Genomic DNA, 23,626 nt, shown 5'->3' with positions numbered 1-23,626 from the left:
CCACCTCAATCCCGCTCCAGAGTACAGGACTCGGTGTAACGCTCATTCCTTCGACGATAAACCCCTGGTGAGACAAAACCGGGACTCAGTGAAGAGCACTTTTTGCCAGTCCTGTCTGGGCCAGGAACGGTGGGTTTGTGCCCATAGGCAATGTTGTTGCCAGTGATCTATGGTGAGGAGCTGCCTTACAACAGGTCTTCAAGCCCTCAGTCCAGCCTCCCTCAGCCGATTGCGGCCAGTCTGAGCACTGATGGAGGGATTGTGCATTCCTGGTGTAACTCAGGCAGTTGTTGTTGCCATCCTGTATCTGTCCCGCAGGTGTGATGTTCAGATGTACCGATTATGTGCAGGTGTTACACGTGGTCTGCCACTGTACGGACGATCAACTGTCCGTCCTTTCTCCCTGTAGCGCTGTCTTAGGCATCTCACAGTACGGATATTGCAATTTATTGCCCTGGCCACATCTGCAGTCCTCATGCCTCCTTGCAGCATGCCTAAGGCACGTTCACACAGATGACCCGGGACCCTGGGCACCTTTCAATTGGTGTTTTTCAGAGTCAGTAGAAAGGCCTCTTTAATGTCCTAAGTTCTCATAGCTGTTAGTGTCTTAACGACCGTTCCACAGGTGCATGTTCATTAATTGTTTATGGTTCATTGAACAAGCATGGGAAAAAGTGTTTAGACCCTTTACAAATTAAGATCTGTGAAGTTATTTGGATTTTTACTAATTATCTTTGAAAGACAGTGTCCTGAAAAAGGGATATTTTTTGTTGTTGCTGAGTTTAGATGAACGACTATGATCCAGAGGTGGAATGACGTGTTACCAAGATAAATCCACAGAATTGTAAACACAGCAATTCAACATCACAACTCTACCTACATGTACATATTACCTCAACTAACCTGTGCTCCCCGCTCATTGACTCTGTACTGGTACAGCCTGTATATAGCCTCACTACTGTTATTTTACTGCTGCTCTTTAATTATTTGTTATTGTTTACTTAACACCTATTTTTCTTAAAACTGCATTGTTGGTTAAGGGTTTGTAAGGAAGCATTACACTGTAAGGTCTACACCTGTGTATTCGGTGCACGTGACAATTACAATCTGATCCCAACAGATGTGACCTTGCTTACAGGGCAGGGTTCACACAGTCCGTGTCAGTGGAATACAGGATATCCTTTACATATGAATGCACTCCTAAAAAAAATACAAATAAACAAAAACTTGTCTTGAAGGATAGTTTCCAGGCCATTGTCTTTCTCCTTTGGATTAAGACGGAGAACTTGATTGTGTTGATGCTGAATGGTGTTGCTTTTAGAGTCTCTGTGTGATGCATGCATCAAAGCACTGACACACTTCCCTGCATTGGCTAGAGGACACTAAATATTTCTATGGAAAGAAAGATGAACTGGTCGGTAATTCTCAAAATAACTTAAGGGGGGAAATGGTCCAGAGAGTGACCAGAGTGGCAGCCTGTAGAGACCCTGCTTGACCCATCTCACACTAACCGTGATGGGACGCAATGAACAAAACGGGTCCACCAAGTCAAAAAACGAGCCACAAATGTTCATCAATTCTACACAGACAGGGCTAATACAGTATTCCCTTTAAGACTGATTATTTGAGACATTATGGTCCAGGAATTATAACTTCAGTATTACATGTATCACAATGAGTCTCTCTGTCGCCTCAGACTGCACGTTTATAGATTAGAGGAGATATGGCACTTATATATATATATATAAAACAGTGAAGATGCCAATGTGTGATGTTGTTAAGAGGTTTGGCCACTTTCTGCCTCCACTAATGGATTTTCATCCTGATTGTGTGGTCACTGGGGAGACAGCTGTCAGCTAACAGGGAGAATACGGGTGTGATAATGCCTTTTACCATCAAAACGGGTATGACTACTGGAGCGCTACTCGCTAAATATAAAAAGCATAGAAAACTATAATGGTGTACTGGTTTATCAATAACAATCCAATTTACTAATCCTCAGCCTACAAACAGTTGCACTTCAAACGCACTACTGCAAAGGACTATTTACGTCCCTCACAGCTAACCCAGGAAGGACTGGGCTGGGTAGACCTTTCAGTACTGCAGTCACGTCACATCAGCACATCTGGTTTCTCTCTGATTGAGCGTTACCCATCATGTTGAAAAGAACCAGGCCTGAAAATGTGGCATTTGCGAAGGGGCGGGGGCACACCGGCCCTGGAAGAAGCTGACTGGGTGTTTTGGCGATCAGCAGAGCGTGAGCAAACCAAATACCAGCACATTCTGGCACATCTGAAGTACTTTGTTGAAATGGGAGGGAGGTCGACCACAGGCCCAGTAGGAGTAGTGAGGCCCACCTGCGCTCTGCTCAGATCTGTTATGGGACAGCCTAAAATTAGCGCCAGCCATTGAACAGTGTAGGTCAGAACTCAGCAGCCCAGCCCAGCACACCTACTAATCAATGTGTTGAAATAGCTCAGGATGGTCACAGTAATGCTCTGTGTAAAAGAATATCAAGGCGCAATAATTGTTCCAATCTATGACCTACAGGATGCACGCACACACACTATCACACTGAAGGTGTAATACTAGCTAAAAAAGAAGGCACAAATGTGTTTTCCCCTAATAAACTCGGCAAAAAAAATAAACGTCCTCTCACTGTCAACTGCGTTTATTTTCAGCAAACTTAACATGTGTAAATATTTGTATGAACAAAACAAGATTCAACAACAGAGACCTAAACTGAACAAGTTCCACAGGCATGTGACTAACAGAAATAGAATAATGTGTCCCTGAACAAGGGGGGGGGGTCAAAATCAAAAGTAACAGTCAGGATCTGATGTGGCCACCAGCTGCATTAAGTACTGCAGTGAATCTCCTCCTCATGGACTGCACCAGATTTGCCAGTTCTTGCTGTGAGACGTTAAACCCACTTTTCCACCAAGGCATTTGCAAGTTCCCAGACATTTCTGGGGGGAATGGACCTAGCCCTCACCCTCCGATCCAACAGGTCCCAGACGTGCTCAATGGGATTGAGATGCGGGCTCTTTGCTGGACATGGCAGAACACTGACATTCCTGTCTTGCAGGAAATCACGCACAGAACGAGCAGTATGGCTGGTGGCAGTAACATGCTGGAGGATCATGTCAGGATGAGCCTGCAGGAAGGGTACCACATGAGGGAGGAGGATGTCTTCCCTGTAACGCACAGCGTTGAGATTGCCTGCAATGACAACAAGCTCAGTCTGATGATGCTGTGACACACTGCCCCAGACCATGACGGACCCTCCACCTCCAAATCAATCCTGCTCCAGAGTACAGGCCTCAGTGTAACGCTCATTCCTTCGACGATAAACGCGAATCCGACCATCACCCCGGGTGAGACAAAACCATGACTCGTCAGTGAAGAGCACCTTTTGCCAGTCCTGTCTGGTCCAGCGAGGGTGGGTTTGTGCCCATAGGCGACGTTGTTGCCGGTGATGTCTGGTGAGGACCTGCCTTACAACTGGCCTACAAGCCCTCAGTCCAGCCTCTCAGCCTATTGCGGCCAGTCTGAGCACTGATGGAGGGATTGTGCATTCCTGGTGTAACTCGGGCAGTTGTTGTTGCCATCCTGTACCTGTCCCGCAGGTGTGATGTTCAGATGTACCGATCCTGTGCAGATGTTGTTACACGTGGTCTGCCACTACACGGATGATCAGCTGTCCATTCTGTAGAGCGGTCTTATGCATCTCACAGTACGGACATTGCAATTTATTGCCCTGGCCACATCTGCAGTCCTCATGCCTCCTTGCAGCATGTCTAAGGCACATTCACGCAGATGAGCAGGGACCCTGGCCATCTTTCTTTTGGTGTTTTTCAGAGTCAGTAGAAAGGCCCCTTTAGTGTCCTAAGTTCTCATAAATGTAACCTTAATTGCCTACCGTCTGTAAGCTGTTAGTGTCTTAACGACCGTTCCACAGGTGCATGTTCATTAATTGTCTATGGTTCATTGAACAAGCATGGGAAGCAGTGTTTAAACCCATTACAATGAAGATCGGTGAAGTTATTTGGATTTGTACTAATTATCTTTGAAAGACAGGGTCCTGAAAAAGGGACGCTTCTTTTTTTTGCTGAGTTTATTAGGGATAAATTATTCAGACATCAACACCTGTGTCCCAATTTCTCTTTTCAAAATGGACCACAACAAAAACACTGTGGATACACACACACCTAGTTATTTTCTCTATTATATGCTTGACAATGAGGGGTTAACCTATACAGATGATGCACCCATGAGACATTTTTACATTTTTGTCATTTTAGCAGTTACCCATAGCAACTTACAGGAGCAATTAGGGATAAGTGCCTTGCTCAAGGGGACATCAACATTTTGGGGGGGATTTGAACCAGCAACCTTTCGGTTACTGGCCCAACACTCTTAACCGCTAGGCTACCTTCCACCCTCGGCAACCTCTTAATAAGAGTTGGTCAGTCAGGTGAAACACACTGAAGGCCTGGCCAGGTTTAGAGACTTATCCTCTGAGCACTGTGGACAACCAGGAAATGGGGGCAAAGGTCATGCATTATACAATCTTGATTATCATTGTGTTTTCGGAGCAATGTCTAGAAAACAGTTAAGCTTCAAGGAGGAATCTTAAGGACTCATGCTTGTGGATAAGTCTTTGCTCTACAGTACATCATGTTAAAGTAAATACATGAAATAGTGTTGTCTGCCACAGACCTGGCACCGGGATAAAGTGACTAACGGGGGCAGTTGAAAACGGCAGTTCTTGCATTGGAATTATATAGATTTTTGCTTATATCACGTTATACCACAATAAACGAAGTTCAATTGATGAGACTGAGATCAATGAGTGCTTTTGAAGTGACAGTCAGGTTGGCGCGAAATCTGTATCAGCACAAGGGACAGCGCCCTACACACTAAAGCACGTCCGTTTTGGTAATGAATATAGGCTACAAGATTAGATAGGCTTTTTGTAATAGGTGAATTACCCTATGTGAATGCATTTGTACACACAGCTGACTTACCAAAAAAATGCAAACTAAATGCTGAAAGTAGTCGCTTAGTTATTCATGCATGCAAACAAAAATACTGAACAGCAGCTTGACTTAGAATACTGACAACTGTGAATGCGAACAGAACAAAACCGCGTTGCCAAGTAGCAGGACTAGTAAACAAAATATCAGATCGATAAAAGGCATGACACAATCTACGTAGGCCAGAAACATGAACAGTAAACAAACACTACACAAAAGGTGAATGGAGATCCAAGCATAGGCAAATGAGATGCAGTCATGTACAGCTAGCTGTCTTGCCAAATAAATAGGTCAAACATGGAAAATCATGCCACTCGGTGCTAATCAATTGACCCAGATAATCAATGCTGGCCTACCATCAACAGGTTTTCCAATACGTACAGTTCCATTAACAACCACGAAAACCAATCGGCTACCAAGAAAACCATAATTGAATGTATCTATTTCTATGATATAACATACCGATTTATAGCTATATCCGGGGGCATCATTTGGGTTCTTGCATTGGAATTATATTGAATTCTGCTTATATATCACGCTATACCACAATGAACATAAAATATCTAATTCTTTTGATCAAGAAGTAACAGGTTGGCGCGAAATCTTCTCTGCGCTCGATCAGCACCATGGACAGGGCCCTAAAAACTAAAGTAAGATTTTAATCGGAAAAAAACAAACACCTAATTGTTTTTTTTTACCATTTCAGAAATCTTCTTGAAAGATCTCCCTCAAATGCCAGTTGGATTAGTTGAGCTTTCCTCAGGTGTAGCATGCTTCTTTTGTGCTGACTGAACACGTTTGTCAAAGTGGAAAAGTTTGTTCTCGGATGTAGCTTCCTCAGTGACTATTTCACTCATGAGCCCTATGATTTCATTTGGAATATCGTATGATGTCTCTGTGGCATTGCGGGGTATGCTGCTCAACACCTTGGCAAGTTCCTTGTCTTCTCCGGGAGAAAAAAAAAGTCCACTGCCCCCTCCCCTCTATCACGTGCAATGTTCCCATCAGTGGTTGCTGGTTTGAAACAAGGAACTCAATGTCCACAACCTCTGACACGATTTCTTGCCAGCTGCCCATCATTAACAAGTTGACACCTCAGTACCCTAACTTGTTTTTCTTTCCACACTGCATATCAAATGCTTTTTACTTGATGCCTGCCTAGCGAATCCCTTAGTACTATCAATAGCATGCTTCAAGTTAGAACACCCAGCTTGGTTAAAGGCCTCGTCCTGTGTTAGCATTGTCCCCAACACAGAACTTTCGACATGGTTAACAAAATGCTGCATCTGCAGTAACCAAGTATTCCAGACACACCTCTTATGAACCAGTTGCCATTAAATGAAAGTTTTTGGACATAAAACCTGCAGCTAGGGTAGGATCCTAGGCTAACCTGGGCTGGCTCCTCTTTTCCAAGATTGTCAGGAACAGTGGAGGTGGAGGGGGTTGTGGGGCCATTATCCTGGTGGTGCTTGTGGAAGAGGAGGAAGGCTCTGCATACGGCGCTAGCTTGAGCCAGAGAGGAAGAGGCGAAGCGAGATGGACAACTGGAAATCTGTCTTCTCCGGCAGTTGGAGTTGTTTCTTTCATTTACCAAACGGGGGAGTTTTTGTATGAGTGTCCAATTTGGTCAACAAAAAATGTAAATGGTTTATTTGCTACGTGAGGTGTATTTGATCGAATACAAGTTTCATAATGCTTAGGTTGTTACGAATGTACTGATATAAGGACACATGACATCCCAACAACTTTGAGAAAAAACACTTTATATTGGAGTTGTCTCGAGATGGCTATGCATATTGATGACGTGGCTAGTAGCATAGCATCTCTCCATTGAAAACAGGCGGTTGACGTCAACACCACTCATCGACATGGGTATCTTGTCATTATATACAAATCTCTGCTGGAGCTTGGCGGCATCGTCGCTGCTCGGCTTGGCGCGTGGCCTCAGTAATTTGATGGTGCTGCTGCTCACCACTCTCCGAACTTTGTTTTTGATATCCATTGTGGCAGTTGCAGATTAGCTGGTTCAAGCTAGCTAAATAGGCTCAGACTAATAACACTAACACTTTTACAGCTAGCTAAGAAGATAACTAAACTCTGTAGTGGTGAGGGGGCGTGAAAGAGTTGAGTGAAGCAGCTTCAATGGTAAACTTGATCAAGCCCTTATAAAATCAAAATATTACAGGCGGAGGCGTATCATGTTATTATTCAATTAGCCTACCACAGAAGGAAACCCAACACCGCAGCAGGCTCTGTCCGTTGTGCCGACACAGCACAGATACAGATTTTGCACCAACCTGTCACTCAATCATTTAGATTGTTTTTTTTTGTTTCAATACAAAAACATACACATACAAACGACAACATACAGATGCACACAAAAATCCACAATATCACCCCTTGCCCCGACCCACCTACGCACACTCCCCCCCCCATCTCCAGCGCCCGCATCACTGTCCGTCACAAGTCACCAACGCACTTTCAACATTAGATAATAAAGCATTTGACCTTTCCATTGTGTTGACGATGGATGATTTCCAGTTAAGTATACTTTTTTTTCAAGATGGATGATAAAAGTATTGCCCAACCCATCAAGTATCTCACTGGACCCTCATATGCCATGTCTTGAAATACGACAGACACATTGAAGTACATTTATGGTGGCATGAAAAAGTATGTGAACCCTTGGGATTTCCTGGACTAGACAAACACAGTATGCTTAAACTAATAACATAAATAATTGTATTTTTCTTGTCTATATTGAATACATAATTTAAGACATTCACAGTGTAGGTTGTAAAAAGTATGTGAACCCCTAGGCTAAAGACTTCTTCAAAAGCTAATTAGAGTCTGGAGTCAACTAACCTGGAGTCGAATCAATGAGACGAGATTGGAGATTTTGGTAAAAGCTGCCCTGGCCCCATAAAAAACACACACAAAATTTGAGTTTGCTATTCACAAGAAGCATTTCCTGACAGGAACCATGCCTTGAACAAAATAGATCTCAGAAGACCTAAGATTAAGAATAGTTGCCTTGCATAAAGCTGGAAAGGGTTACAAAAGTACAGTTGAAGTCAGAAGTTTACATACACCTTAGCCAAATACATTTAAACTCAGTTTCACAATTCCTGACATTGATTCCTAGTAAAAATTCCCTGTCTTAGGACCACCACTTTATTTTAAGAATGTGAAATGTCAGAATAATAGAAGAGAGAATGATTAATGTCAGCTTTTATTTCTTTCATCACATTCCCAGTGGGTCAGAAGTTTACATACACTCAATTAGTATTTGGTAGCATCGCCTTCAAATTGTTTAACTTGGGTCAAATGTTTCAGGTAGCCTTCCACAAGCATCCCACAATAAGTTGGGTGAATTTTGGCCCATTCCTCCTGACAGAGCTGGTGTAACTGAGTCAAGTTTGTTGGCCTCCTTGCTCGCACACACTTTTTCAGTTCTGCCCACATATTTTCTATGGGATTGAGGTCAGGGCTTTGTGATGGCCACTCCAATACCTTGACTTTGTTGTCCTTAAGCCATTTTGCCACAACTTTGGAAGTATGCTTGGGGTCATTGTCCATTTGGAAGACCCATTTGCAACCAAGCTTTAACTTCCTGACTGATGTCTCGCTTCAATATATCCACATAATTGTCCTTCCTCATGATGCCATCTATTTTGTGAAGTGCAACATACCCTCCTGCAGAAAAGCACCCCCACAACATGATACTGCCACCCCTGTGCTTCACGGTTGGGATGGTGTTCTTCGGCTTGCAAATCTCCCCCTATTTCCTCCAAACATAAAATGGTCATTATGGCCAAACAGTTCTATTATTGTTTCATCAGACCAGAGGACATTTCTCCAAAAAGTACGATCTTTGTCCCCATGTGCAGTTTCAAACCGTAATCGGGCTTTTTTATGGCGGTTTTGGAGCAGCGGCTTCTTCCTTGCCGAGTGGCCTTTCAGGTTATGTCGATATAGGACTCATTTTACTGTGGATATAGATACTTTTGTACCGGTTTCCTCCAGCATTTTCACAAGGTCCTTTGCTGTTGTTCTGGGATTGATTTGCACTTTTCACACCAAAGTACGTTATTCTCTAGGAGACAGAACGCGTCTCCTTCCTGAGCGCTATGACGGCTGCGTGGTCCCGTGGTGTTTATACTTGCGTACTATTGTTTGTACAGATAAACATGGTACCTTCAGGCATTTGGAAATTGCTCCCAAGGATGAACCAGACTTGTGGAGGTCTACAATTTGTTTTTCTGAGTTCTTGGCTGATTTCTTTTGATTTTCCCGTGATGTCAAGCAAAGAGGCACTGAATTTGAAGGCAGGCCTTGATCTACATCCACTGGTACACCTCCAATTGATTTGAATTATGTCAATTAGCCTGTGAGAAGCTTCTAAAGCCATGACATCATTTTCTGGAGTTTTCCAAGCTGTTTAAAGGCACAGTCAACTTAGTGTATGTAAACTTCTGACTCACTGGAATTTTGAATTATAAGTGAAAAAAATCTGTCTGTAAACAATTGTTGGAAAAATATGGTGTCATGCACAAAGTAGATATCCTAACCGACTTGCCAAAACTAGTTTGTTAAGAAGAAATTTGTGGAGTGGTTTAAAAACAAGTTTAATTGACTCCAACCTAAGTGTATGTAAACTTCTGACTTCAACTGTATCTCTAGTCAGTCCACGGTAATACAAATGGTCTATTAATGGAGAAATTTCAGCACTGTTGCTACTCTCTCTAGGAGCACAGCGCAGGATGCTCAATGAGGTTAAAAAGAATCCTAGAGTGTCAGCTAAATACTTACAGAAATCTCTGGAAGATGCTAACATCTCTGTTGACGAGTCCACAATATATAAAACACCAAACAAGGAGGGTGTTCATGGGAGGACACAATGGAAGAAGCCCCTGCTATCCAAAAAAAAAACATTGCTGCATGTCTGAGGTTCACAAAAGAGCACCTGGATGTTCCACAGCGCTACTGGCAAAATATTATGTAGACAGATTAAACTAAAGTTGTGTTGTTTGGAAGGAACACACAACACTAAGTATGGAGAAAAATAAAAGGTACAGCACGCCAACATCAAAACCTCATGCCAACTGTAAACTATGGTGGAGGGAGCCTCGTGGTTTGTGGCTGCTTTGCTGCCTCAGGGCCTGGACAGCTTGCCATCATCGACATAAAAATGAATTCCCAAGTTTATCAAGACATTTTGCAGGAGAATGTAAGGCTGTCTGCCAATTGAAGCTCAACAGAAGTTAGGTGATGCAACAGGGCAACAACCCAAAAGGCAGAAGTAAATCAACAACAGAATGGCTTGAACAGAAGAAAAACTATCCTTCTGGTGTGGCCCAGTCAGTGCTGGCCTCAGGTGACCAGTCCACACCAGACATCCCAAGAATATTGCTGAACTGAAACAGTATTCCTCCTGATCATTGTGCAGGTCTGATCTGCAACTACAGAAAACATTAGAGGTTCAGAGTTAGTTTTGATATTTCAACCTGCATGTCCTGATCGCATCTGGTGTGGATGGACAAAATCAACAAGCTCGTTGTAAAACTGAGGGAGCACAAGTTTCAATTGAGGGGGTTAGGCCCCTTTTTGCCCCCTCGTGGAGCCGGGTATGGTCTGCCAGAAGCAATAGCCACAAACTAATTATTGTCTAACAAGCCCCAGGGGTCAGGCTGTTTGTGGAGAGGTAAGCTCATCCAGCACTTTACATTTCATTAGCGGTGTTCCCCCTACACCCCACAAGCAGCTGAGACATTCCATAAACACTTTTGGCTTGCCAGCCAGCAGCACAGAGGGCCCTTTGAGTAGGACCTGGGAGTGGAGCTAAGACCAAGGGGACCAGAGGGGCGAAACAGAGCACAAGAGAGGATTAGAGCGAAGAGGGAAGCCTGGAGCGAGGGACAAAAGCTCAAACATTTCTCATGGCTTTCTACCATTACCTTTAAGAAAATATCTGGATATGGAAAACAGCCTGGGATGACACCAGTACTTTCAAACCTGGATGTAGTAGGCCGACTGCACTTAAAATAATGTAAAGGACTGTCCATGTTCTGTTAGATCTGAAACTATTTCAAGGTTGAGAGTTGAAATCGTGCCAAGTAGGCTACTGCCCAACCATTTACCCCTATGCTGGTGTAACTTGAACCGGGTCTGCTCATTTGAGAGATTAATGATGTGTTTGTCCCTGTGCTCCCTCTGACTGCAGCTGGCAGGGCCCTGCTGCTCTGATCCCCTGCCAGCTCTCCAGGAACACTCCCACTGCACCATTTTCCCAAGTTAACCACCTGGGAGGACAGGTGACAGAAAACAGAGCTCACTCACGGTGCACAAGAGCGCTGTCCCTTTTCTGTGCTGGCCCCACAGACACAAGTCTTGAATGTAAACTCAAAAAGGGGAGGGAGTGCCCATTTTTTTTTGCTTCCTTATTTAACCACTTAAAGCTGAGAATATTGACGTTCAGGTACAAAAACCAGCCTGTGTGAACTTCATTAGGAGCTCTGAAAGATTAATGATTGGACCGTTAACCTGGAGGGTGGGCCACCACCATCTCTCTACCTCCTGCTGTGATTACAAATACAGCCCTGGACTGACGCCAGACACCCAGAAAGATAGGATCTCTACAAGACAGACTGAGTGAAAGCTTCACATTTGTGTCAAAGGAGACATACAGACCTGTCTAATTGATACTAAGCAGAGGCTACTCTTGGCCTGGCAGAGGTTCACTCAAACTGAAGACATTCTAACAACACAAGCCCCAGTAGCCCATCTTATAATGTACTCATCATTAGCCGTAAGACATTTCTATGAGCCATACAGTAGGAAAAAGCTCTGGCCACTGGCATGTCTGTCAATGTCATAGTGATAATTAACTATGGCAAAGCAGACACATCATAGAAGTGGCCTCATTTAAGCCACACAGCTAATCAGCAGCTCTATTCACAGCCAGGACTGACAATTGGCCTAGATATCCACAAATGAGGAGAATGTGCTCATTCTCTTATTCCTGTGCTATTCTAGGAATAAGAGACCTTAGAGATGTAACCATTTTAGACGGGCTGTTTTCCCATGATTACAAGCAAGAGGTAAACCAGGGTTGGTGGAGTCAGTGTAGCAAGGACTGAGGCCCATTTATGCTAATCAGTACTGTACCCAATGCCAGGGCTGACCTTTTTCAGGCAGAGCCAGCCACCATGCCAGGTAGTAAAACACTAGGAGGGCTGCAGGGTGCCTGTCAATGCCACCATGTGTTTGACAGGTTCACAGCTCATGCAGTCACAGAGAACCCCCCCCCCCCAAAGAAACAACATTGGAGTTGTATTTTCTTCTTAAAATGTAGCAATGGCTTAGTGCAACTTAAATGAATTCAAATGAAGGGAGAACTTGCACAATTGGTGGCTGACTAAATACTTTTTTGCCCCACTGTATGCATGCATGCATGCATGCATGCATGTATGTATGTATGTATGTATATATCTATCTTTCAGTACTAGATTAATTCTCAGAAGCCTTGATTGGATGGACAACATGTCAGTTCATGTAGCAAGAGCTCTGCTAGGTTGGACGCTACACCATGGTGCTACCCTACAGAGTGCTGTTGAGGCTACTGCAGACATTGCAAAATAGTGTATGGTGAATATATATATATATATATATAGTGCCTATAGTGTATGGTGAATATATATATATATATATATATAGTGCCTTGCGAAAGTATTCGGCCCCCTTGAACTTTGCGACCTTTTGCCACATTTCAGGCTTCAAACAAAGATATAAAACTGTATTTTTTTGTGAAGAATCAACAACAAGTGGGACACAATCATGAAGTGGAACGACATTTATTGGATATTTCAAACTTTTTAACAAATCAAAAACTGAAAAATTGGGCGTGCAAAATTATTCAGTCCCTTTACTTTCAATGCAGCAAACTCTCTCCAGAAGTTCAGTGAGGATCTCTGAATGGTCCAATGTTGACCTAAATGACTAATGATGACAAATACAATCCACCTGTGTGTAATCAAGTCTCCGTATAAATGCACCTGCACTGTGATAGTCTCAGAGGTCCGTTAAAAGCGCAGAGAGCATCATGAAGAACAAGGAACACACCAGGCAGGTCCGAGATACTGTTGTGAAGAAGTTTAAAGCCGGATTTGTATACAAAAAGATTTCCTAAGCTTGAAACATCCCAAGGAGCACTGTGCAAGCGATAATATTGAAATGGAAGGAGTATCAGACCACTGCAAATCTACCAAGACCTGGCCGTCCCTCTAAACTTTCAGCTCATACAAGGAGAAGACTGATCAGAGATGCAGCCAAGAGGCCCATGATCACTCTGGATGAACTGCAGAGATCTACAGCTGAGGTGGGAGACTCTGTCCATAGGACAACAATCAGTCATATATTGCACAAATCTGGTCTTTATGGAAGAGTGGCAAGAAGAAAGCCATTTCTTAAAGATATCCATAAAAAGTGTCGTTTAAAGTTTGCCACAAGCCACCTGGGAGACACACCAAACATGTGGAAGAAGGTGCTCTGGTCAGATGAAACCAAAATTGAACTTTTTGCCAACAATGCAAAACGTTATGTTTGGCGTAAAAGCAACAACTCATCACCCTGAACACCCAATACCCACTGTCAAACATGGTGGTGGCAGCATCATGGTTTGGGCCTGCTTTTCTTCAGCAGGGACAGGGAAGATGGTTAAAATTGATGGGAAGATGGATGGAGCCAAATACAGGACCATTCTGGAAGAAAACCTGATGGAGTCTGCAAAAGATCAGAGACTGGGACGGAGATTTGTCTTCCAACAAGACAATGATCCAAAACATAAAGCAAAATCTACAATGGAATGGTTCAAAAATAAACATATCCAGGTGTTAGAATGGCCAAGTCAAAGTCCAGACCTGAATCCAATCGAGAATCTGTGGAAAGAACTGAAAACTGCTGTTCACAAATGCTCTCCATGCAACCTCACTGAGCTTGAGCTGTTTTGCAAGGAGGAATGGGAAAAAATTTCAGTCTCTCGATGTGCAAAACTGATAGACATACCCCAAGCGACTTACAGCTGTAATCGCAGCAAAAGGTGGCGCTACAAAGTATTAACTTAAGGGGGCTGAATAATTTTGCACGCCCAATTTTTCAGTTTTTGATTTGTTAAAAAAAGTTTGAAATAGCCAATAAATGTCGTTCCACTTCATGATTGTGTCCCACTTGTTGTTGATTCTTCACAAAAAAATACAGTTTTATATCTTTATGTTTGAAGCCTGAAATGTGGCAAAAGGTCGCAAAGTTCAAGGGGGGCGAATACTTTTGCAAGGCACTGTATATATTCACCATTCACTATTTTGCAATGTCTGCAGTAGCCTCAACAGCACTCTGTAGGGTAGCACCATGGTGTAGCCGGAGGACAGCTAGCTTTCGTCCTCCTCTGGGTACATTGACTTCAATATAAAACCTAGAAGGCTCTTGGTTCTCACCCCCTTCCATTGACTTACAAAGTAATTATTATAACTTCCGGAGGATGTCCTCCAACCTAGCAGAGCTCTTGCAACATGAACTGACATGTTGTCCATCCAATCAAAGCTTCTGAGAATTAATCTAGTACTGAAAGCATAACAGTTTTGAACAAATGAATTTCTTCCAAAATTAAAGGACAAGTGAGACAGAGGGAGAGAGAGTGAGCTAGCTATATTTGGTTGTATTTTATTTTTGTAACTTTCACTTAGCTAACTGAATGCAGCTAGCTAGTTTAGCCTACTCAAACACCTGGCTCAAGACAGAGAGGGATGTTATGTTAGCTAACTGACTATAGCTATCCAACACTGAATCTCTTCCAAGTCACGGTAAGCGTTTGGTTTTAATAATTTATTACCATCGGGGCCCGCTGCTGTAACTGCTAAACTGCTTGCTGACTGTATTGCATGATTGTAGTGGGTTTACTAACGTGTTAGTTCTAGTAGCTATGTTGAATATGAGGTGACAACAACAAGCTGTGCGCAGCGGTTAGCAGTCATGATATGACGGTTTGTCTTTGAAAGTTTTTTTTTCACCTGGTCACAGACAGCGGATGTGTTATACACTGAAGTCTACAAGTGAAGAGAAAACGTGAGAGGAGGAGAAGGTGTAGTAGAGGTCGACCGATTCTCATTTTCCAACGCCGATACCGATTATTGGAGTACCCAAAAAAAAAGCCGATACCGATTAATCGGCCGATTTAAAAAAACAATAAAAAAAATGTATTGTAATAATGACAATTACAACAATACTGAATTAACACTTATTTTAACTTAATATAATACATCAATAAAATAAATTTAGCCGCAAGTAGATAATGAAACATGTTCAATTTGGTTTAAATAATGCAAAAACAAAGTGTTGGAGAAGAACGTAAAAGTGCCATATGTGCTATGTAAGAAAGCTAACGTTTCAGTTCCTTGCTCAGAACATGAGAACATATGAAAGCTGGTGGTTCCTTTTAACAGGAGTCTTCAATATTCCCAGGTAAGAATTTTAGGTTGTAGTTATTATAGGACTATTTCCTTCTATACAATTTGTATTTCATTAACCTTTGACTATTGGATGTTCTTATAGGCACTTTAGTATTGCCAGTGTAACAGTATACCTTCCGTCCCTCTCCTCGCTCCTCCCTGGGCTCGAACCAGCAACACAATGACAACAGCCACCACATCGAAGCAGCGTTACCCATGCAGAGCAAGGGAAACAACCACCTCAAGGCTCAGAGAGAGTGAAGTTTGAAACGCTATTAGCGCGCGCTAACTAGCCAGCCATTTCACTTCCGTCACACCAGCCTCATCTCGGGAGTTGATAGGTTTGAAGTCATAAACAGCGCAATGCTTGAAGCACAAAGAAGAGCTACTGGCAAAACGCACGAAAGTGCTGTTTGAATGACTGTTTACGCGCCTGCTTCTGCTTACCACTGCTCAGTCAGATACTTAAGATACTTGTATGCAGTCAGACTATATGCAACACAGGACACGCTAGATAATATCTAGTAATATCATCAACCATGTGTAGTTAACTAGTGATTATGATTGATTGTTTTTTTATAAGATAAGTTTAATGCTAGCTAGCAACTTACCTTGGCTTACTGCATTTGCTTAACAGGCAATCTCCTTGTGGAGTGCAACGAGAGAGAGGAAGGTCGTTATTGCGTTGGACTAGTTAACTGTAAGGTTGCAAATTTGGATCCCCTGAGCTGACAAGGTGAATCTGTCTTTCTGCCCCTGAACGAGGCAGTTAACCCCAAGTTCCTAGGCAGTCATTGAAAATAAGAATGTGTTCTTAACTGACTTGCCTAGTTAAATAAAGATTAAATAAAGGTGTAAAAAATAAATAAATAAAAAAAATATATTTTTTTTAATCGGCAAATCGCCGCCCAAAAATACCAATTTCCGATTGTTATGAAAACTTGAAATCGGCCCTAATTAATTGGTCGACCACTAGCGTGTAGATAGTCGCAAGAAGGAATTATATATGCAAGAAGCAAAGTGATCATGCTGTTTTTATATTGCTGCTATGAAAGTGAACTGTGTTTGTGCGTGATCAGGGGTGTGTTCATTCCACCCATTCTGTTGAATTATTTATTTTTTTTAAGGGTTATTGTAACATCGTGATGGGCACAGGAAAACTTGAGTATCATGTAGTAGCCTAAACCGATCAAGGTTACATTGAGCTGGGTGAATGGAATATGAATGACAGTCATCCAATATGCTCTAATAGTAATAAGGCAATGCTCATTCATTCATTTTTAAAAGCACCGCCTGCCATTGGCCAGCATACCTTGTAGAGTCCATGCCCCAACGAACTGAGGCTGTTCTGAGGGCAAAAAGATGGGGGGGTGCAACTCAATATTAGGATGGTGTTCGAATGTTTGGTATAGTCAGTGTATGTCTGTAAATTGTATATCCTCACTGTAAATCAGCTTTACGTTTACTGTATTTATATTATTTATGCTGGCTTTGTGTCTGCATATTGTCTATGGCTGGCATCACCTATTCACAAAGTCAAATTCCAGGTATGTGCAAATGTACTTGGCAAATAAAGTCAATATGATTCTTGTAAAGCTAAATAGTCACCAGAACACTTATGTAACTGGAGCACAGTGGCCCTTTATAACATTGACATTATAAGCTAGCTTTACTCAGCAGATTAAATGGATTTTACTGAATGTTGCAATGAGTTTTAAAACAAAAAGAAAAACAGATTTTCCCATATTCGCTCAAAATCACTGACCAAAATAGAGAATAGTGGATTGTCATGCTCGCCTCAAAACCACTGCTTACCACAGCACTGATCCAGCAATGTGCGCAATAGCCCTAATGTTCTTACGACATCAGAAAATAAATCCAGATTTCCATTAATCCACGAAGCCCGGTTTACATGAAGTGATCCTGCAGCAGGACCGTTACCTCAGCAACACGGCCATTTAGACCACCACTCCAAGGCCAGGCTCAGCAGCATTGTTTCTGCTCAACATTTAACCAGCAAGCTGCAGCAATCACAGTAAGCCAACTGTCCAGTTTACTAAGGCTTCAGTCTAAACATGTGTCGTTGTATCGGATAGCCCGTTTCCCCATTTCCTACAGGTCAAGCAGCATTGGTAAATGGGTGATATTGTGAAGAAACAATAATGTGGTGAGACAATGTAGACAACAACCCATGATAGTATTATTGTAATATCAAAAAGCTCAATATTTGACCACAAGTCAAAAGGAATCTGTATTTCTGTCAGAAGAGCCAAACACTGGCTTACTGTTCTCAGACAATTTGCTTGTTCATTGCATGTTTGGTTTAAAATGCTTTCCAGCCTAACACCTTACATAACAGCCTGTTCTCAACAATTGCTACTGAAAATCTGCTCCAAACAGCATGTACTTTTTTTGTAATAACGTCAAACAATGTGTTCTGGCTCTTCTCATATGAATTAGCATAGCTTTTAGTTGTTGAGCCTAGCAACGAATGGCCCTGCCTGATTCACTACAACAGACAGACCGTCTATTAAGACTTCAGTGAAACCATGTAATATGTGGCATTGAGTCACCCCTTTTCACTTAGACATGTATTTCTTTAATTTAATCACCATCATAGACAAATCATACAGCCTCTCATATATTAAAGCTTTCATAAATATTTTGCATGGGAACTCACTCTCTTCTCTGTCCTTGGCAGCACCTAGTAAGACCACCTCATCCCACTTAACATTGCTACATTGTTGCAGTGTCAATACATACTCTGCATGAGTGATTCTCCTATTGTGTTCACACATCACAACAGGAAACACTGAGGCCTGAGATTTTGATGGGAAGCCATGTGACACACTTTGAGCCCTCCGTCCTCTTTTTAGTGAGAGTTATCAGCCCTTTTCCTCCCCACCCCCAACAAAGAGCCTCCCTAAATTCATCACGCTACACAAGCCCCTTTAAGTTAATTACTTCTAGCCAAGGACAACAACGCTGATGTGTGCTGACACAAAAACACTCTGGGTGGACAGGGCCGAGTGACTGGGCAGCCTAAGGGCACGCACTGTCTCAATCAGGGCATGTCCAGAAGAGCACTAGGCCACTCAATAGGAGAGCAGAAGGGGGGGGGGGGGGCAGGCATGTTTACAAAGTGAAAAGAAAACAGTCGTACAATCTACAAAGAACCGCACAAGCACTAGGGTGCTTTGCAATGGTTGGGCTGTGCTAATGGTTTAATGTATTCATATGGAAAACTTCTTGGCAGATGCATGGTACACTAGATCTAAATAATTCCTTCCTTTCCTTCGACATGTTGCAGGTGGACATATACTGAAAGCACATCCGCGCTTGAGGAGGGGTCTAGGTTAGGGCAAGTACAGGCACCTCTAATAAACATGAAACGGCAGTGGTTATTGAGCCCTAGGGTGCATTAACAATTCTCGTGCTTTTATACAGTGTCTCATCAAATGGAAATTAAAACAGAGGATAGAAAATATCTTGATTACAAAAGGACAGAGACTATGTCCTTGCAGACCTACCCAGATCTCCATGGAGACTGTTGTCATGCGAGGTCCTACTAGACGTAGTGGAGGTCCCATCGTCGGGCCAGATCTGACCTGTTTTACGGACACCCACGATGGAGGCCTCGGACACCAACACTTGCTGCTTCAGACGTTTCTGAGACAAAGGGGTGGGTGGGCTGCTGCTGTCAAAGGACTGCTGGGAAATCTGGGACGGAGAGCGGCTCTTCGGTCTGTACATATGATAGGTTGTGGGACTTGGGGACACGTGACTTGACTGGCCAGAGGAGAAGTCCTCCTCGCTGGACGTCAGGTTCTCATTGGAGCTGCAGTCTGGGGTGTAGCCGCCCCCAACATCGTCAAAACTCCCCGGTGAGTAGGAGCGCCTTGGCCAGGTGAGGTGGGAGTCCTCCTCCACACTGTGGTCCCTGATGTGGATGATCCTCCCCTCCCCCATCATCCCCCCGACATACACACTGGTGTAGGGCTGACAGTCTGCCGGTTGTCTCCCCCCATTGGAACGGCTCACACTGTCCTTGAAGAAATGTGGGTTCACCTCTGCTGCATCATCATACAGCCCATTGTAGCCAAAGCCGCCCTCTGTGGATCTGCCTCGGAGGACAGATTTGCGGATCTCCCCCGTCGCAGTGGATAGGTTCCCGGGCAGGGAGTGCAGGGACCTCTTCCGCTCCATTTGCATGGCCTGGCAGCCCAGGCTGCTGATCTTGTCTGAGACCTCCCTGTCATTGACCTTCACGAGGCCTCTCTCATGGTGGTACTCCATGTTCACGTAGAAGGGTCTCTCTGTCCCACCAACCCCTTTCCCATCTCCTGCCGTGTGAGAGTTGGCTCTCTTGATGTGCTCAAAGTTGGACCTCAGTGCTGCTACTGAGCCCATGCCTACCCTGTCCAGATGTGTGTCTGGAGGACCCGCTGTCGACCTGTGAGGGGAGAAGCCACCACTCTGTTTGGAGGGAGACACCCCATCCACCTCTCCCTCTGGATACTGTTTACACCCTGTGTCAACTGCCTCTCCTGGCTGCTCCTCCAATGAAGGCTCATCTAAGTGGGATCTCCGGGTGTCTGAAACACTGGATTGGTCTCCAATATTCATTAGGGACATCCTCTTGATGCCCCATCTCTGTCCATCATATGCCTTCCTCTCCTTGGCCAGTAACGTCTGCAGGTAGATCATCCGAAAGCGCTCCTTGTTCACCTCCAACTCCAGCTGCCTGATAGATGCCTTGCATTTCTCCAGCTCCTGCTCAACATCCCCCAATGATTTCAGCTCCATGTTTGGGGGATTTGACTCCGGGAACTGGGCTTTCCAAGCCTCCACAAAACCCACTGGTTCAACCATTTTTTTTAAATAACTTAGTTCACTGAGAATAGAGTAGAAACTTCTACTAAAATTTCTACTCAACGATATGATTAGTTTCCAATCAAAATAATTTCTAAAGTATGACTTATAATGGCCATTAGAAGCTATTTCCACACTTCACTGACTGAATACAGTTTTCAGAAGTCTCGTGCACATTTTTTCTTATGGTTCTAACGTTAGTTATCAACATGATATCAGCTCGCATAGTAGAGAATGCCATGAGGACTGAGAATGACGACCCAGTTCAGATACCTGCAACAACAAAAACATAAAGAAAGTGTCCTTATCTTCTGTAAGTAATGTCAGTAGACAATGATCCTTCATTCATCGTAAAGGCAGCAGCACTGTGCTATATCCAGACGTTCCATCCAATGATTTAGTGAAAGCCCAATAACACTTTTACATTTCCACTGTAATTCCTGATTTTCGTGTTAATTCGTTACTCCGCATCTAATTGAAAGTTAGTTAGAATGTTCTCTCGTTAACCTTCGATCCACCACACATGATATACACTTCGTTGGATCGCACGCTACAGTTACTGTGTTTTGCTCATTTTATTTAGGTTGAGTTAGTGCTGAAAAGAGAGGGAGGGACTTTGATGTGATTGAGGGTCTGTCCAGTTTTAAAGACACAGGCACGTCGACAAAACAAGAAATCCAAGCTGAAGAAAACCTGATAATGATATGGCCTATATTACGTAAGTAATAATGTAGACTAATCTATTGCCATTTTGTAAGATTAAAAACAGACATGCTTTATTACGGTATATATACCGTCTGAAATATCGATATTTGTCTCCATCTAATGGTACAAAAGAGAAATCCAGACAGACAAGAACCTGTGTACAACTCTGCGTGTGCGCTGGTGGCAGAGTCTGCGCAGCTTGTCCCACTCTCTCTTCAGAGAGAAAGAGGCGAAGCGAGATTTTTAAATGTAACTAGGCAAGTCAGTTAAGAACAAATTATTTTTTACAAAGAGAGCCTATGAACAGTGGGTTAACTTGCCTTGTTCAGGTGCAGAACGACAGATTTTTACCTTGTCAGCCCTGGGATTCAATCCAGCAACCTTTCGGTTACTGGCCCAACGCGTTAACAAATAGGCTACCTTTTTCTCCGCCAAATTATTTGTTAAACATAACACGACCACGAAAGACATTTTTTATGGAGGCCAGTGAAATATTGTAAATTTGGCCATGGAAAACTTGAAATGCTAATTTGCTACGTGGGGTTTATTTGATCAATAGACATTTCGACAACTTTGATGTTGGAGTTGTGCCTGTTGTCATAGAGGACTCATGATATATACGATTTTATTATGGACATTGCCATTGAGGCCTTCCACCATTTTAAAGTAGTCAACTGGGTGAGGATTCCTATGAGTTGGGAGCAATCAGCCAATGAAGAAGAAGAAATTGACTACTATAAAATTGAGATAGTCTCAATGGCGCTGCCCTTGCTGTCACAGACACAAATTGGCCCCTTTATTCAAACGTGTATCTGCCCTCTCATTGGCTAGTCCCACCTGATCTCACCTCCCGCCTGACTTCCATGTGAAACCAGAGACATTAAGGTTTTATTTATTTATTTTTATTTAACCTTTATTTAACTAGGCAAATCAGTTAAGAACAAATTCTTATTTACAATGACAGCCAAACCCGGACAACGATGGACCAATTGTGTGCCACCCTATGGGACTCCCAATCACAGCCAGTTGTGATACAGCCTTGAATCGTACCAGGGTCTGTAGTGACACCTCTCGCACTGAGATGGATGCAGTGCCTTAGACCACTGCGCCACTCGGGAGCCCATGAGTCACATGATCATACAGATTTTTTTTTTTTCAAATTAAAAGTCCCTCTGAAAAATGTTTACTTGGATGATATTTTTTTTGAATCACAAAAAAAATATTGTTTAAAGTTAAAAAACATTTATTGAAAATAACAACAATATATTATAGAAATCAATGAGCTATTTACTATATGACCCAAACAACTATTTTTTTCTTAAAGTCCCTTTAAAAACCAATAACAACACAATACCAACACTGTTGCTGGAAGTATTAGTCTTTTTTAACTGCTAACAGAACAGGATTTAATCATGTTCAGAAGAGAACATTTTCAAATGGACCCTATCCAGGAGTAACCTCTGGATGAGGCCACAGGGCTATGCTCAGTCTGGCTTATCTGGTATATTGTGTGATCTTATGCATTCTCTCTGTAATTTGGCTCTGTCTGTCTCTCTCTTTCTCTCTTATCTCTTGGGTTACCTTGTCCCGGACCAGTTGTTTCTACCCCCCCTTCTCTCTCTCTCTCTCTCTCTCTCTCTCTCTTGCTTGCTATCTATCTCCCTCCCCCATCTCTGTCTCACTCTCCTTTCTCTCGCTCTCACTCTCGTTCTCCACTGTCTGTCTGTCTCTCTCTCTCCCAGGCAGGGGAGTCTGTCCTCCATGTTCTGGCAGGTTGTATGATGGTTAGGAAGCTGTCGGAGATGGAGAGTGAGATGTAGACAAACTGAAATGGTCCACCCACACAGACAGTGTGATGAAGGCAGTGCAATAGCGCCTCTTCAACCTCAGGAGGCTGAAGGAATGTGGCTTGTCACCCAAAACCCTGACAAACATTTACAGATGCGCAATCGAGAGCATCCTGACGGGCTGTATCACAGCTTGGTACGGCAACTGCACCGCCCTCAACCACAAAGCTCTCCAGAAGGTCCAGAGGGTGGTAAGGTCTGCACAACGCATCACAGCGGGCAAGCTACCTGCCCTCCATAACACCTACGGCACCCGATGTCACAGGAAGGCCAAAAAGATCATCAGGGACAACATCCACCGAGCCACTGCCTGTTCGCTCCGCTATCATCCAGAAGGCGAGGTCAGTACAGGTGCATCAAAGCTGGGACAGAGAGACTGAAAAGCAGCTTCTATCTCAAGGCCATCAGACTGCTAAACAGCAATCACTAACTCAGAGAGGCTGCTACCTACATTGAGACCCAACCACTGGCCACTTTAATAAATTGATCAGTCACTTTAAACAATGGCACTTTAAATAATGCCACTTTAATAATGTTTACATATCTTACATTACTCAAATCATATGTATATACTATATTTCATAGCATATATTGCATCTATGGCGCTCGGCCATTGCTCATCCATATATTTATATGTAAATATTCTCATTCACCCCTTTAG

At 43.2% G+C, this 23,626-nt stretch overlaps 1 protein-coding gene across 1 annotated transcript in view; it reads right to left on the bottom strand.

Moving 5' to 3' along the window:
* si:dkey-91m11.5 (PH_BCR_vertebrate and RhoGAP_Bcr domain-containing protein) overlaps positions 1-21,007 on the bottom strand; it is a 48,571-nt gene extending 27,564 nt beyond the window's left edge. The window contains exon 1 of the mRNA XM_064937537.1: positions 19,072-21,007. Coding sequence (XP_064793609.1) covers positions 19,072-20,413 — 1,342 coding nt within the window. The 5' untranslated portion in view covers positions 20,414-21,007. The remainder of the gene's footprint in view (positions 1-19,071) is intronic.
* Positions 21,008-23,626: the final 2,619 nt, after the last annotated feature.

Source organism: Oncorhynchus masou, chromosome 25 (assembly GCF_036934945.1).
Source record: "Oncorhynchus masou masou isolate Uvic2021 chromosome 25, UVic_Omas_1.1, whole genome shotgun sequence".
Taxonomy (NCBI): domain Eukaryota; kingdom Metazoa; phylum Chordata; class Actinopteri; order Salmoniformes; family Salmonidae; genus Oncorhynchus; species Oncorhynchus masou.
This window is presented reverse-complemented; position numbering and strand designations above follow the sequence as displayed.